Source organism: Geotrypetes seraphini, chromosome 11 (genome assembly GCF_902459505.1).
Source record: "Geotrypetes seraphini chromosome 11, aGeoSer1.1, whole genome shotgun sequence".
Lineage (NCBI taxonomy): Eukaryota > Metazoa > Chordata > Amphibia > Gymnophiona > Dermophiidae > Geotrypetes > Geotrypetes seraphini.
In genome coordinates this window covers 120302454-120316706 of record NC_047094.1, presented here as the reverse complement: position 1 = coordinate 120316706, position 14253 = coordinate 120302454, and the positions used below count along the sequence as shown (strand labels likewise).

Genomic DNA, 14253 nt, shown 5'->3' with positions numbered 1-14253 from the left:
GATTAGTTTTCAAAATGTTTAGCAAATAGAAAAGCTTTTAAAGATTTACGGAAAGATTGGAAAGAGCTGGGACACCTCAGAATTAAAGGAAGTTCATTCCATAATTGGGGAAATTTAAAAGCCAGAGAAAGACTAAAATTCTTGACTCCTTCAAGTTTCAAGTTTATTTGTTATTTGATTAATCGCCTATTACAAATACTAAGCGATGTACACATAATAAAATAAATTTCTAAAATGTACATAAAATAGATAGTAACGTTAACAAGGGTATAAAATCAGCAAAACAAACTAATTAAAACAAAACAAGCAAACAATAGGATAGGAGGGAAAGAAATACAATTTTAGATAGGAAAGAATCAACAATTAAAGGTAAAACCAAGTAGGAATGGGAGGACAAATAAATAATTGGAGATAAAAATACATAAAAGAGCAAAATGATGAAAGAGCAATTAACATTTCAATTAGATATTGAACGCATCTTTAAAAAGAAAGCTCTTAAGTTGGCTCTTAAATTTTTCCAAATTCTTCTCCTCTCTTAAGTATAGCGGGAGTGAATTCCATGTCTGAGGCGCCATTACGGTAAAAATAAATTGCCTTTGAGTGTTAATAATTTTAAGAGTAGGAATGACCAACAAGAGTTGGTCCTTAGATCTTAAAAATTTGGGAGAATTATATGGAATTAAAACTTTGTAAATAAAAGCAGGGGGCTTTCTTTCCTAGAAGGGAGGAAAGTTTAAATCGTTGAGTGCCTCTCGCATTTAAAAATCTATAAACATTCCATAGAAGAGGAACGAAAATACCATATAAAAATTTTAAAATAATACATAAACATTTAAACTGGATTCTGAGATAAACTGGGAGCCAATGGAGTCACGTGGTCGAATTAGCTTTTTCCATAAATCAGCTTCGCAGCAGTATTCTGAATCAATTGTAGTCTTTGAAGGCTGATCTTTGAGATGCCAAGATAAAATGGCATTACAATAATCTAGCCGAGATATGATATGAGCGTTGGAGCATTTAACACTTCGAGCTGCGGTAGAAACCTCTACCGTGGCTTACGCACAGATTATGGCCCTCTTTTACTAACCCCCCTTTATAGAAAACCGCGATAGCGTTTTGTAGCGCAGGCCAGCGCATTGAATGCACTGCTCCCGACGCTCATAGGAACTCTATAAGTGTTAGGAGCAGCGAAGAGCTATCGGGTAAGTTTAATTGTTTTAAGTTGGGCTAAATGGCATGGTAATTGACCATATCAAAAACCCATGTGGACTCAAATATAGATTGGATATACGTGGATAGAGATTTAGTATATGATACTTGATAACCACGGCTTTCTAATTTATATGGTAAACCCTGTTTAAAAAAATAACAATTATGGTTGCGCGTGGAATATCCCATGGTGCCTAGCGAAGCCTAAATGGAGGCACTGGGCAACGCTTGATGCCTACCTAAAAAGTAGGCATGTTTAGCGAAACCTACGTCCACTTGGCACTGCTAGGTATGATTCTGCAAAAAAAATGCCTAGTGGATAATTGACAGTCGCGCAGAGCAGTACCTACAAGTTAGGCTCGGTTTATGCAAGGGCAAGGTGGGAGGGGCAGTGGGAGGGGCATAAGTGGGTGGGCTGGGAGCATGCCTGGGACTAGCACACAGCTTTTATAGACTAATAGCATATGCATGCCACTAGTATTAGTTACTCACTCTTGTTTACACCTAATCTAGAGCAAGCGAGAACAACTAAATTTAGATTTTCTAACGCTGAGAGATTGGAGAAACTGGGTCTCTTTTCCCTGGAGAAGAGAAGACTTAGAGGGGATATGATAGAGACTTACAAGATCATGAAGGGCATAGAGAGAGTAGAGAGAGACAGATTCTTCAAACTTTCAGAACATAAAAAAACAAGAGGGCATTCGGAAAAGTTGAAAGGGGACAGATTCAAAACAAATGCTAGGAAGTTCTTCTTTACCCAATGTGTGGTGGACACCTGGAATGCGCTTCCAGAGGACGTAATAGGGCAGAGTACGGTACTGGAGTTTAAGAAAGGATTGGACAATTTCCTGCTGGAAAAGGGGATAGAGGGGTATAGATAAAAGATTACTGCACAGTCCTGGACCTGATGGGCCGCCGCGTGAGCGGACTTCTGGGCACGATGGACCTCAGGTCTGACCCAGCGGAGGCATTTCTTATGTTCTTATGTTCTTATGTTAGACTGGACAATGACACGTGGTCAAATTTTTCCCCATGGGAACTTAATTTCCTCATCCCATCCCCGCAACTTTTGTCGCTGTCCTTCTCCTTACCCCATTCCTATAAGCTCTGCCTTAACATAGAAACATAGAATATGTCGGCAGAAAAGGGCCAATGGCCCAACTAGTCTGCCCAATCATGATCGCTTCCACCCTCGAGAAACTATCCTCTATCATACCTCAAAAGCGACCCCCACATGTTTGTCCCATCGTTTCTTGAAGTCGAGCGTGCTACTAGCCTCGACTACCTGACTTGGAAGACCATTCCATCTATCAATCACTCTCTCGGTAAAGAAGTATTTCCTGGTGTCCCCATGGAATCTTCCTCCCCTAAGTTTTAGCGGATGTCCTCTTGTCACCGTGGGACCCGTAAGCCTCAAACCCTTTGATATATATATATAGGCATTGGTGGAATGAGGCATTATGACATCACAATCTGAGCTCTAGTCTAGAATGCTCCTACTTATGATTTCAAAGTGTTTGAGGCTTGTGCAGATGAGGACGGAGCTTAGGCATTGGTGGAATGAGGCATTATGACATCACAATCTGAGCTCTAGAATGTTGCTACTTAGGATTTCAAAGTGTTTGAGGCTTGTGCAGATGAGGACGGAGCTTAGGCATTGGTGGAATGAGGCATTATGACATCACAATCTGAGCTCTAAAATGTTGCTACTTATGATTTCAAAGTGTTTGAGGCTTGTGCAGATGAGGACGGAGCTTAGGCATTGGTGGAATGAGGCGTTATGACATCACAATCTGAGCTCTAGAATGTTGCTACTTAGGATTTTAAAGTATTTGAGGCGTGTGCAGATGAGGATGGAGCTTGCAGGAATGGGGCCAGGCTGGGAAAATGAGTTCCCACGGGGATGAGAAAATATTTGTCCCAGTGTCATTCTCTAATTTAGATGCGCTAACGCACACATACTAAAGAGAGGTTTTCTTGCAGAAGCTTGTACATTGTGTGATATGCTGCAGCTTTACATTCTGCAACGTGAATAAAAAATTAACAGTGGCATGGTGGAGTTTATTGGGTCAGTAGCAGGGGTGAGCTGTTGAAGTATGTCATGACCGAAGCAGAGGTGGCTGACAGAACACAGAAGACAGACACACCAAGCCCGATGACTTCAGCCACAGGAAACAAGGACAGCAAGCAATTACAGCATCAGATCCAGGCAGAGGTCAGGAGCGGAGGAATCTGTCTGTTGGGAGAAGCTGTATTTCAGAGACAGGGAAATGGTTGAACTAGAGCAGTGTTTTTCAATCTTTTTACACCTATGGACCGGCAGAAATAAAAGAATTATTCTGTGGACCGGCATCGGTCCATGGACCAGTGGTTGAAGAGCATGGGGCTAAGTCGTGGGCCAGACCCCGCCCATCTCAACCCAATCTCCACCTCAGACCCCGCCCCCATAATAGTACTAATTGCACCTTGCACGTCCCGTGCTTCATCTGGAAGCCTTCCCTCTGACGTTGCAACGTCAAAGAGAAGGCTTCCGGTTCAGGCGCAGGATGCCCGTAGGAGCCATTGCCCGTGGCTTTGTGCGCTGAATCAGTTAGGAAGAGGGAGCTGGCTCGAAGATAACGCCGCATCGATCGCACCGTGGACTGGCGGTTGAAGAACACTGGGCTAAGTTGTGGGCCAGACCCCGCCCATCTCTACCCAATCTCCACCCCAGACTCCGCCCCCATAATAGTACTAATTGCACCTTGCACGTCCCGTGCCTTATCTGGAAGCCTTCCCTCTGACGTTACAACGTCAAAGAGAAGGCTTCCGGTTCAGGCGCAGGATGCCCGTAGGAGCCATTGCCCGTGGCTTTGTGCGCTGAATCAGTGAGGAAGAGGGAGCTGGCTCGAAAATAACGCTGCATCGATCGCACCATGGACCGGCAGTTGAAGAACACTGTTTTGGGCCTAATGCACGTGCTGGCCCTGTGGACCGGCAGGAAATTTCTGTGGACCGGCACTGGTCCATGGACCGGTGGTTGAAGAACACTGAACTAGAGGACATGAATAGGGTTTGCAGGTTTTCATGGAGAGGGTGATGGGCGCTGGGAATACCCTCCTGGGGGAGGATGTGGGAACAAAAACGGTAGCTGAAATTAATATAAATACAGTGGATCCCTAAATTAAAAGAGCATGATATCAACGCAAAACTAAGGAATCGATATTCAAAACGTTTGGACAAGGCAGGAGAGGCTCCTGGCCAGTCCTGGATATTCAGTGGCCTTAATCAGCTCGAGCTGCTGAATACCCCCTCTGACTGGTCAGCCAGGCCAGGGGCAGTCTGGGACCAGACGTCTGAATTTCCCGGGACGGGTCCTCTTTTTTAGAGGATTGTCCAGGTAACCGAACAGCTTTTCAAAACCCGGCGCTTTGTCTGGGTTTTCAAACGCGTTGAGATAGGGGCTGCGTCTGGAGGGCATCTGCGCATGTGGCGACGTCACATGCAAACGTGTGATGTCACTGCATTGCACCTGCGCATATGGTTTCAGGTTTATTTAAAAATTTGATATACTGCCTTATCAAAAATTCATAGTGGTTTTACATAATATAAAAACAGTATAATAAAAATGTACATTAAAAACAAATTACAAACAATGCCACAAACAATCAAACGCAATGACAAACATTAACTTACTGATACAAGATGGAGAAGGGCAGAAATACAATTTGTATGAAGAGAAAGAGAGGGGAAGAGGGATCAAGACAAAAGGAAGGGGAACAAAGTATAAAGAGAAAGAGAGGGGAAGAGGGATCAAGACAAAAGGAAGGGGAACAAAGTATAAAGAGAAAGAGAGGGGGAGAGGGATCAAGACAAAAGGAAGGGGAACAATGTAAAAGAGAAAGAGAGGGGAAGAGGGATCAAGACAAAAGGAAGGGGAACAAAGTATAAAGAGAAAGAGAGGGGAAGAGGGATCAAGACAAAAGGAAGGGGAACAAAGTATAAAGAGAAAGAGAGGGGAAGAGGGATCAAGACAAAAGGAAGGGGAACAAAGTATAAAGAGAAAGAGAGGGGAAGAGGGATCAAGACAAAAGGAAGGGGAACAATGTAAAAGAGAAAGAGAGGGGAAGAGGGATCAAGACAAAAGGAAGGGGAACAATGTAAAAGAGAAAGAGAGGGGAAGAGGGATCAAGACAAAAGGAAGGGGAACAAAGTATAAAGAGAAAGAGAGGGGAAGAGGGATCAAGACAAAAGGAAGGGGAACAAAGTATAAAGAGAAAGAGATGGGAAGAGGGACCAAAAGAAAAGGAAGGGGAACAAAGTATAAAGAGAAAGAGAGGGGAAGAGGGATCAAGACAAAAAGAAGGGGAACAAAGTATAAGGAGAAAGAGAGGGGAAGAGGGACCAAAAGAAAAGGAAGGGGAACAAAGTATAAAGAGAAAGAGATGGGAAGAGGGATCAAGACAAAAGGAAGGGAAACAAAGTATAAAGAGAAAGAGATGGGAAGAGGGATCAAGACAAAAGGAAGGTAAACAAAGTATAAAGAGAAAGAGAGGGGAAGAGGGATCAAGACAAAAGGAAGGTAAACAAAGTATAAAGAGAAAGAGATGGGAAGAGGGATCAAGACAAAAGGAAGGGAAACAAAGTATAAAGAGAAAGAGAGGGGAAGAGGGATCAAGACAAAAGGAAGGGGAACAATGTAAAAGAGAAAGAGAGGGGAAGAGGGATCAAGACAAAAGGAAGGGGAACAAAGTATAAAGAGAAAGAGAGAGGAAGAGGGATCAAGACAAAAGGAAGGGGAACAAAGTATAAAGAGAAAGAGATGGGAAGAGGGATCAAGACAAAAGGAAGGTAAACAAAGTATAAAGAGAAAGAGAGGGGAAGAGGGATCAAGACAAAAGGAAGGTAAACAAAGTATAAAGAGAAAGAGATGGGAAGAGGGATCACGACAAATGGAAGGGAAACAAAGTATAAAGAGAAAGAGAGGGGAAGAGGGATCAAGACAAAAGGAAGGGGAACAATGTAAAAGAGAAAGAGAGGGGAAGAGGGATCAAGACAAAAGGAAGGGGAACAAAGTATAAAGAGAAAGAGAGAGGAAGAGGGATCAAGACAAAAGGAAGGGGAACAAAGTATAAAGAGAAAGAGAGGGGAAGAGGGATCAAGACAAAAGGAAGGGGAACAAAGTATAAAGAGAAAGAGAGGGGAAGAGGGATCAAGACAAAAGGAAGGGGAACAAAGTATAAAGAGAAAGAGAGGGGAAGAGGGATCACGACAAAAGGAAGGGGAACAAAGTATAAAGAGAAAGAGAGGGGAAGAGGGATCAAGACAAAAGAAAGGGGAACAAAGTATAAAGAGAAAGAGAGGGGAAGAGGGATCAAGACAAAAGGAAGGGAACAAAGTATAAAGAGAAAGAGAGGGAAAGAGGGATCAAGACAAAAGGAAGGGGAACAAAGTATAAAGAGAAAGAGAGGGGAAGAGGGATCAAGACAAAAGAAAGGGGAACAAAGTATAAAGAGAAAGAGAGGGGAAGAGGGATCAAGACAAAAGGAAGGGAACAAAGTATAAAGAGAAAGAGAGGGGAAGAGGGACCAAAACAAAAGGAAGGGGAACGAAGTATAAAAAGTCTAGAATTATGTAAAATAAGCTAAAATGATTAAAAAAAAGTCAAGGAACAGATTTCCATTACCGTCCTTAAAAGGACTATTATACACCATATGCGTCTTTAAAAAGAAAAGCTTTCAAGTTACTTTTAAATTTATCAAGGGATGTAATTTCTCTTATATAATTTGGTGCTGAAGTCCAGATGGTAGCCCTGAAAACTGCCCTCCAGACGCAGCCCTGAAAAGACGAGATTTGGGGGAGGCTGGGGTTGGGGGTGAAATAGAGCAAAGCTGGGACAGATTGTGGTGGGGGCCCAGGGTCCTCTTTACGCAAAATCTGGTAACCCTAGGTCAGGGGTAGGGATCTCCGGTCCTCGAGAGCCGTATTCCAGTCAGGTTTTCCCCAGTGAATAGGCATTGAAAGCAGTGCATGCAAATAGATCTCATGCCTATTCATTGGGGAAATCCTGAAAACCCGACTGGAATACGGCTCTCGAGGACCGGAGTTCCCTACCCCTGCCCTAGGCACTGAACTGGTTAGTGGAGATATTTAGGCCCAAATGCTCAAAGCTTACCATGCCAGTAAGGTTCAATTTAGATTTGTTGTAGCCAGCCTAGCTTGTGACTTATTTCAGCCTCTGATGCACAAAAGGGAAGAAGGTGGATTATGGTAAGGGGATGCAGAGGGATGGGGAAGGCCCTGAGCTGTTCATGGAGGGGATAGGAGTGAATGGCTGATGCTTCACCTAGGGCAGGAGTGTCAAAGTCCCTCCGCAATCCCTCCGCAATGGGTTTTCAGGATTTCCCCATTGAATATTCAGGAGATCTATTTGCTGCTTATTCATTGTATGCTAATAGATCTCATGCATATTCATTGGGGAAATCCTGAAAACCCAACTGGATTGGGGCCCTCGAGGAGGGACTTTGACACCCCTGACCTAGGGTATCAGAAACCCTTGGTCAGCCTTACTTGATCTCTAACTTCTGAGTTAATGTAATAACTAGAATCATTCTTCCTCAAATTACTTATTTGCTTACTAGATGTAACCCAGTTCCTAGACAACCCCACAAAAGACAACGGCGCGCGCCGACAACTGAGCGCAAGACGGAGGCGCGCGCCAAAGAAAATTACAGTTTTTTTGGGCTCCGACGGGGGTTTTTGTTGGGGAGCACCCCCAGTTTACTTAATAGAGATCGTGCCGGCGTTGTGGGGTGTTTGGGGGGTTGTAACCCTCCACATTTTACTGTAAACTTAACTTTTTCCCTAAAAACAGGGAAAAAGTGAAGTTTTCAGTAAAATGTGGGGGGTTACAACCCCCCAAACCCCCCACAACGCCCCCCACAACGCAGCGCGATCTCTATTAAGTAAAGTGTTCCCCCCCATGCCCCCCCCATCGGAGCCCTAAAAACAGTAATTTTCTGCGGTGCGCGCCTCCGCGCTGCGCTCAATTGTTTGCGCGTGCCTTTGTCCCAGCGCGCTTTTGACCTGACACCATGTAACCCAGCATTCAAGGAGAGGAAGAAACAACATCAAATATAGATACAATCCAGTTGATATTTAGCCAGAGGGGGCCATGACTATTGACAGATTGGCCCTGGATATATGGTGCAGAGCCATCCATGTCCAGGCACCGGCATTGTATATCTGGGCCTAAATGAAAGGGCCCTGGTTGCCAGAGTTTATTCAGGTCCCAGGCAATATTCAGCCAGGGCCCGCTTAAGAGGGTTATGCAGGCCTCAGCGGAATATCATTCCGGAATTAAGAACATAAGAGTTGCCATACTGGGACAGACTGAAGTTTCATCAAGCCCAGTGTCCTGTTTCCAACAGTGGCCAACCCAGGTCACAAATACTTGGCAGAAACCCAGAGCAGAGATTGTGATGTCATAATGCCTCATTCTACCAATGCCTAAGAGCCAACCTCATCAGTGATGCCACAATGGCTTGATTATACTGTAGTTGGCTCACATAAGAATATAAGAGCTGCCATACTGGGAAAGACCACAGGTCCATCAAGCCCAGTATCCTGTCTCCAATAGTAGTCAAACTGGGTCCCAAGTTCCTAGCTTGTTCCCAAGTAGTAAAACAGATTTTATGCTGCTTATCCTAGGAACTTCTCTTTTAGGAAATTATCCAAGCCTTTTTAAACCCTGCTAAGCTAACTGATTTCACCACATTCTCCGGCAATGAATTCCAGAGTTTAATTACACATTGTGTGAAGAAATATTTTCTCTGGTTGTTTTAAATCTACTACTTAGTAGCTTCATCGCATGCCCCCTAGTCCTAGTATTTTTGGAAAAAATGTACAAGCAATTCACATCTACCCTTCCCACTCCATTCATTGTTTTATAGACCTCTATCATATCCCCCCTGAGCTGTCTCCAAGCTGAAGATCCCTAGCTGCTTTAGCCTTTCCTCATAGGGAAGTTGTCACATCGCTTTTATCATTTTTGTCACCCTTCTCTGTATCTTTGCTAATTCTAAGCCCCCTCCTGGTCCCTGAAAAGCCCCCATCCTTTCTTTCCCCTCTCCCCAACCAGTGCAAGAAATAACTCCCTCTCTGCTGAATGACCTCCCTCCCCCCCCCGGTGGTTCAAGTAGGGGCGCTGGGGGCAGAAGCGAAGCCCGCTTACTCCTGCTCCTTGCAGCTGCCTTCAGAAAAAGGGGCATGAGTGAGCGGTCTTTGCTTCTGCCCCCAGTGCTCTTTTCTCCTGCCCCCACTCGCACCACCAGAGATCTCAGGTAAGCTTGTGGGGGTGGGAGCCATTCTGTGGGAGGGGAGTTGGTTCTCACACTGCCTGGGGGGAAGGGGAAGGAAGGAGGGGACTTTTTCAGGGGCTAGGAGGAGGATTATTGGGGCTTCAACAATCAAACTGTTATTTGGGTTCTGGCCAATATTCAGTGCCAGGATTCTCGTACCTAACCTGGCCAAATTATGATAGCTACTAGTGTATAATAACTCAAAAGGGGGTGTGGCCACGGGCATTCCAAGACATTGCACATGAGAGAGACCTGGGAGTGATGGTAGACACAACACTGAAGGCGTCGGCGCAGTGCGCCACAGCCTCAAGGAAAGCAAACAGAATGTTGGGTATCATTAAGAAAGGTATCACGACCAGGACGAAGGAAGTCATCCTGCCACTGTATCATGCAATGGTGTGCCCGCACCTGGAGTACTGTGTCCAGTACTGGTCACCGTACCTCAAGAAGGACATGGCGGTACTTGAGAGAGTCCAGAGAAGAGCAACTAAGCTGATAAAGGGTATGGGGAACCTCTCATATACTGACAGACTGAAAAAGCTGGGGCTTTTCTCGCTGGAAAAGCGACGACTTAGAGGAGACATGATAGAAACCTTCAAGATCATGAAGGGCATAGAAAAAGTGGACAGGGACAGATTTTTCAAACTATGGGGAACCTCAAGTACAAGGGGGCACTCAGTGAAATTGAGAGGGGACAGGTTTAGAACAAACGCCAGGAAGTTCTTTTTCACCCAGAGGGTGGTGGATACATGGAACGCGCTACCGGAGGATGTGATAAGCAGAAGCACGCTACAGGGCTTCAAAGAAGGTCTGGACAGGTACCTGGAGGACAAAGGGATTGAGGGGTACAGATAGGAGTAGAGGTAAGGTTATAGGGACAGGATTAGAGGTAAATTATAAAATTAGTCAGAGACCACTGTTCAGGCAGTGGGCCTGATGGGCCGCCGCGGGAGCGGACCGCTGGGCGAGATGGACCTCTGGTCTGCCCCAGCGGAGGCAACTTCTTATGTTCTAATACAGCTTCAGTGTGACTAACTTGGGTGCCACCGAATTGGCACTAAGCACATGACCTCTATTGAATTCCCTTAGCCCAGGGTTACCATATGGCTCCAGGACAAAAGATATACTTTCAACATGTGGAATCCAGCTATGACTTTTTATTGAAATTTTTTTCGAATGAGATATAAAGAATTGGGGCTCTGCATTTTGGCGATTGGTGTGCGGTGCACAAGATATTTTGAAGGAGCTATTATCGTGAACAGATTAAAACCACAAAATTAACAAATAACTGAACATGGGACATAAGGTGCAGTGTATGTTACTTCCATTAATAAAGCTAATACAACTTTTTTGAACTAAAAAAAAAAAAAAAGACCCCAGAAACTACAAGATTTTGAAAATTTAATAAAGTTTTTTTGACCAAGGATGTACGATATTTCCTACAGCAGCTTTGAAGCTGACATAGAGACATCCGGGAGATATTTATCCCTGGAAATACTGAGGCCTTTCTTGTATGATTAGTTTTCATAATAATAATTTTGGTTGTTGTTGTTCCTTTTCCTGGTATAATATTATTGAATATTTTGGGGGTGGATCCAGGAAAAAGAGATGTCTCAATCCGTCCTCCTGATTTCTGGAGCTATCTGGTAACCCTATTTTAGTGCTCTGGATTTTGAGTCCTAAACCTCAAGAGTGAAGGGATGAATCCGTTCTTGGTAAAAGGGTCTTGTTTTGAATTTATTTAACTATGGGGGGGGGGGGGGGAGGAGAAGGGGGCAGTTCTAAACTCTAGCTGGCCACATTTAGGCTGGTGCTTTGTACTCCCTATATTTAGACATCAAATTACATAGCTAAGGCTGAAACTATGGGCTCCTTTTACTAAGGTGCACTTGTGTTTTTAACGCACGCTACCCAGCTTAGAACTGCCAGCTCAATGCCGGCGTTGGCGCCTAACGTGCCCGCTATTCCACGCGGTAATGCCCTAACGCCGCTTCGTAAAAGGAGACCTACGTGCCGGTTTCCCAACTTGCTTTCATGCCCAAACATCGCCCCCCCCCCCAGGCCTGTCCAAAACTTGATCAGCTAATTGCACCCACCCCGTGAAATTGAGGAGGCAAAATGCCGCCACTCATCCTGGTGAATTTTCAAAGGCTTTAAACTAGGCACAGCTTGATTTGCAAGCCCGAAAGCCTCGACTAATCACCCTCATGCTGTTATTCAGCTGTTAAATCTCCTATAGACTATTCTCCTGCAAGGCTTGCATGGAGGTAGAATCCCAAAATATAAAAATCCGTGAAATAATAATAATAATAAAAAAAAAATCTCCCCTCCCCCCCCCCCCTGCAGTCTGGTGCCTACCAGTGTTGGTAGAGATGTCGACAAGTGTAAGGAATGATTTGTATTAAAGCATTGACAGGGAAGAAGGAGTTGAATATTAAGGTCCCTTCTTCCAAATGCAAACACCGACTCTAAAGCATTTACAATGCTGACATCTGCACCACTGTGGTTATTAGGAAGAGAAATGGAGAACGTGTCCGAGAAAGCACAGCTAAAAAAGACCTCATGGCACACGAGACGTCAGTAAAAAAAGACAACAACAACCACCAAACTCCCCCCCCCCCCCCCCAGATCAACTTCACTCCTCAGCAGAGCCAAGCTGGGAAAAAGTTGGGCTCTCCCGGACTTCCTCGCCGCCTGCATTCTCAAAGTCTCCAGCAGGGGATGACCTAGAGAAGGGATTGCTCACTCTCGCTTTCTGTCTCTCGCACACATTCCCCCCCCAGCCCCTCCTCTGGCTCAGACGCGCGCAACACCATCTCTCCCCCCCCCCTTCCTCCGTGCATTGCCTGAGCTCGGATGAGGAGGAGTGGAGCTAGGGGGGCTGCTGACTGCCGTTGAGGGGGGGGTGTTTCGCGCCAGCATCCTGCCCTTTTTCTTCCGCAAAAGCTTCACCAGAGGCTCTTGCCTGGCTGGTCTTGAGGTGGGGGGAGAGACTCAAGAAGCTCTTTTAACTCCGGGCTCTCCCTCCCCGTCTCCCGCTGATGGATAATTGCACGGGAAAGTAAAAGTGGAGTGCCGGCTCTGAAGTGATGCACCACATCGTGCAGGTAAGATTGATCCCCCGGGGGGGGGGGGGGGGGTTAACCCAGGCTCCGGTGCTTCAGCTCTGTTTATGGGGCACTCGGAAAAGCTGTCGGCGTGTCTGAGCAGCAGGAGACCGCGTTAGTGGCCACCGTCTGCTGGAGAAGTGCCGTAATTATTTGCCTATTAATTAGAGCGAAGCAGGACCGGAGAGGGAGCGTAAGAAGACCGCTCGGAGGACAGTGTTTGAGAATTGATCGCTGTGATAAATTGACCCCTGCCGAGTAAACAATTTCTTGTTTCTTAAGGAGAGCGAAGAAGCGAAGCCAACCCGCTTAATGATAACAACCGGACCCTGATAACCTTTTCACTACTTCTTTTAACCCCTTGTTCTCCAAGGCGAGCCCAGTCGGCATGCTGGAAGCGAAGTGGTGGGAACCTCGAGTCTTGTCTGTAAGGCAAAAGCCAGCTTTTCTTCCGGGGAAAGGAGGGAGGGGGGGGGGAGTTGTTGAATTCTAGTTCAGAAAATTGAATAACTAGTAGAAAGTTATTTAGCAAAACTGTACGGTAGAGCCTCTGTCTTTTGCTGACCTTTTTTTTTTTTTTTTTTTTTAAACCTGTAAGGCTGCCCCTAGGACCACTCCAGTTCCCACCCCCTCCTGATATTCAGTTTGACAGAAGAAGAGCTAAATTATTGGGAAAAAAATCCTCAATAACTCTCTCTCCACATCATCTGTGTCTCGTACTTTTTCTCGTCTGCTCCCCTGCTCCATGCCCTTAGATTTCTCCTTTCCTGTCATTCACAAACCTTGTCCCCCATGCATGCTACATTCATTTCCCTCTTCTCTCCCCGCACCCTCCTATGGGGGTCGTTCTATAATCTAGGTGCCTGCAAATGCACACCCATTGCTTGCGTAAATAGTACTTATGTGTGTAAGAATACACCAGCAAGGCACCAAATCCCTCGACTGCAATGGCATGCAGAGCTTAAATAATATAGGTGTAAAGGGGACATAAACATGGGTAGGACATAAATGGGGATCCCAGCTATGCAAATAACACTGGGGGGGGGTCTATTTTATTAAGGTGCGCTAACCAATTTTGTGCACGCAAAATGCTAAGACATCCATTATATTCCTATGGGCGTCTTGGCATTTAGGGGTCCTTTTATCAAGCTGCTTTAGGGGTTTAACGCGTGTAATACCGTGCGTTAAACCGCCTGCACCCTAGCCGCTAACGCCTGCATTAAGCAGGCGTTAGTTTTGTAGCCGGCCGCGGGGGTTAGCAGCGCGTGATGAAATGTCCGCGCTAACCCCGCTAGCTTGATAAAAAGACCCCTTAGTGCGCACTGTTATCGCACCTTAATAAAAGGAACCCCACCGTAATTTAGGTGCATTCCTTCCACATTTAGACACCAGCAGTTATGCCAGGTCTGTGGCTGGTGTAAATTTGGGCATACAAGTGTTAGGTGTGCTGATAACCAGGTTACACTAAAAATTTATAATGGAACCCAGAGTGCCATGGTACTGCTTAAAAAAAATATGTATATATATATGTATGTATTTATCAAATTGATACCCTGCATTATAAGACTGTGACGGAGTTCAAAGAAGCGTGGGATGAA

At 45.3% G+C, this 14253-nt stretch overlaps 1 protein-coding gene across 5 annotated transcripts in view; it reads left to right on the top strand.

Moving 5' to 3' along the window:
• Window positions 1-12181: 12181 nt before the first annotated feature.
• The window catches only part of CDH22 (cadherin 22), a 393963-nt gene continuing 391891 nt past the window's right edge, over window positions 12182-14253 (top strand). For all 5 annotated transcript variants that reach the window (XR_004536472.1, XM_033914508.1, XM_033914507.1 and 2 more), the window contains exon 1: window positions 12182-12655. Coding sequence is in view for 1 of the 5 variants with exons in the window: in XM_033914508.1 (XP_033770399.1) it covers window positions 12638-12655 (18 nt within the window). In the remaining 4 variants the exon portion in view is untranslated. The remainder of the gene's footprint in view (window positions 12656-14253) is intronic.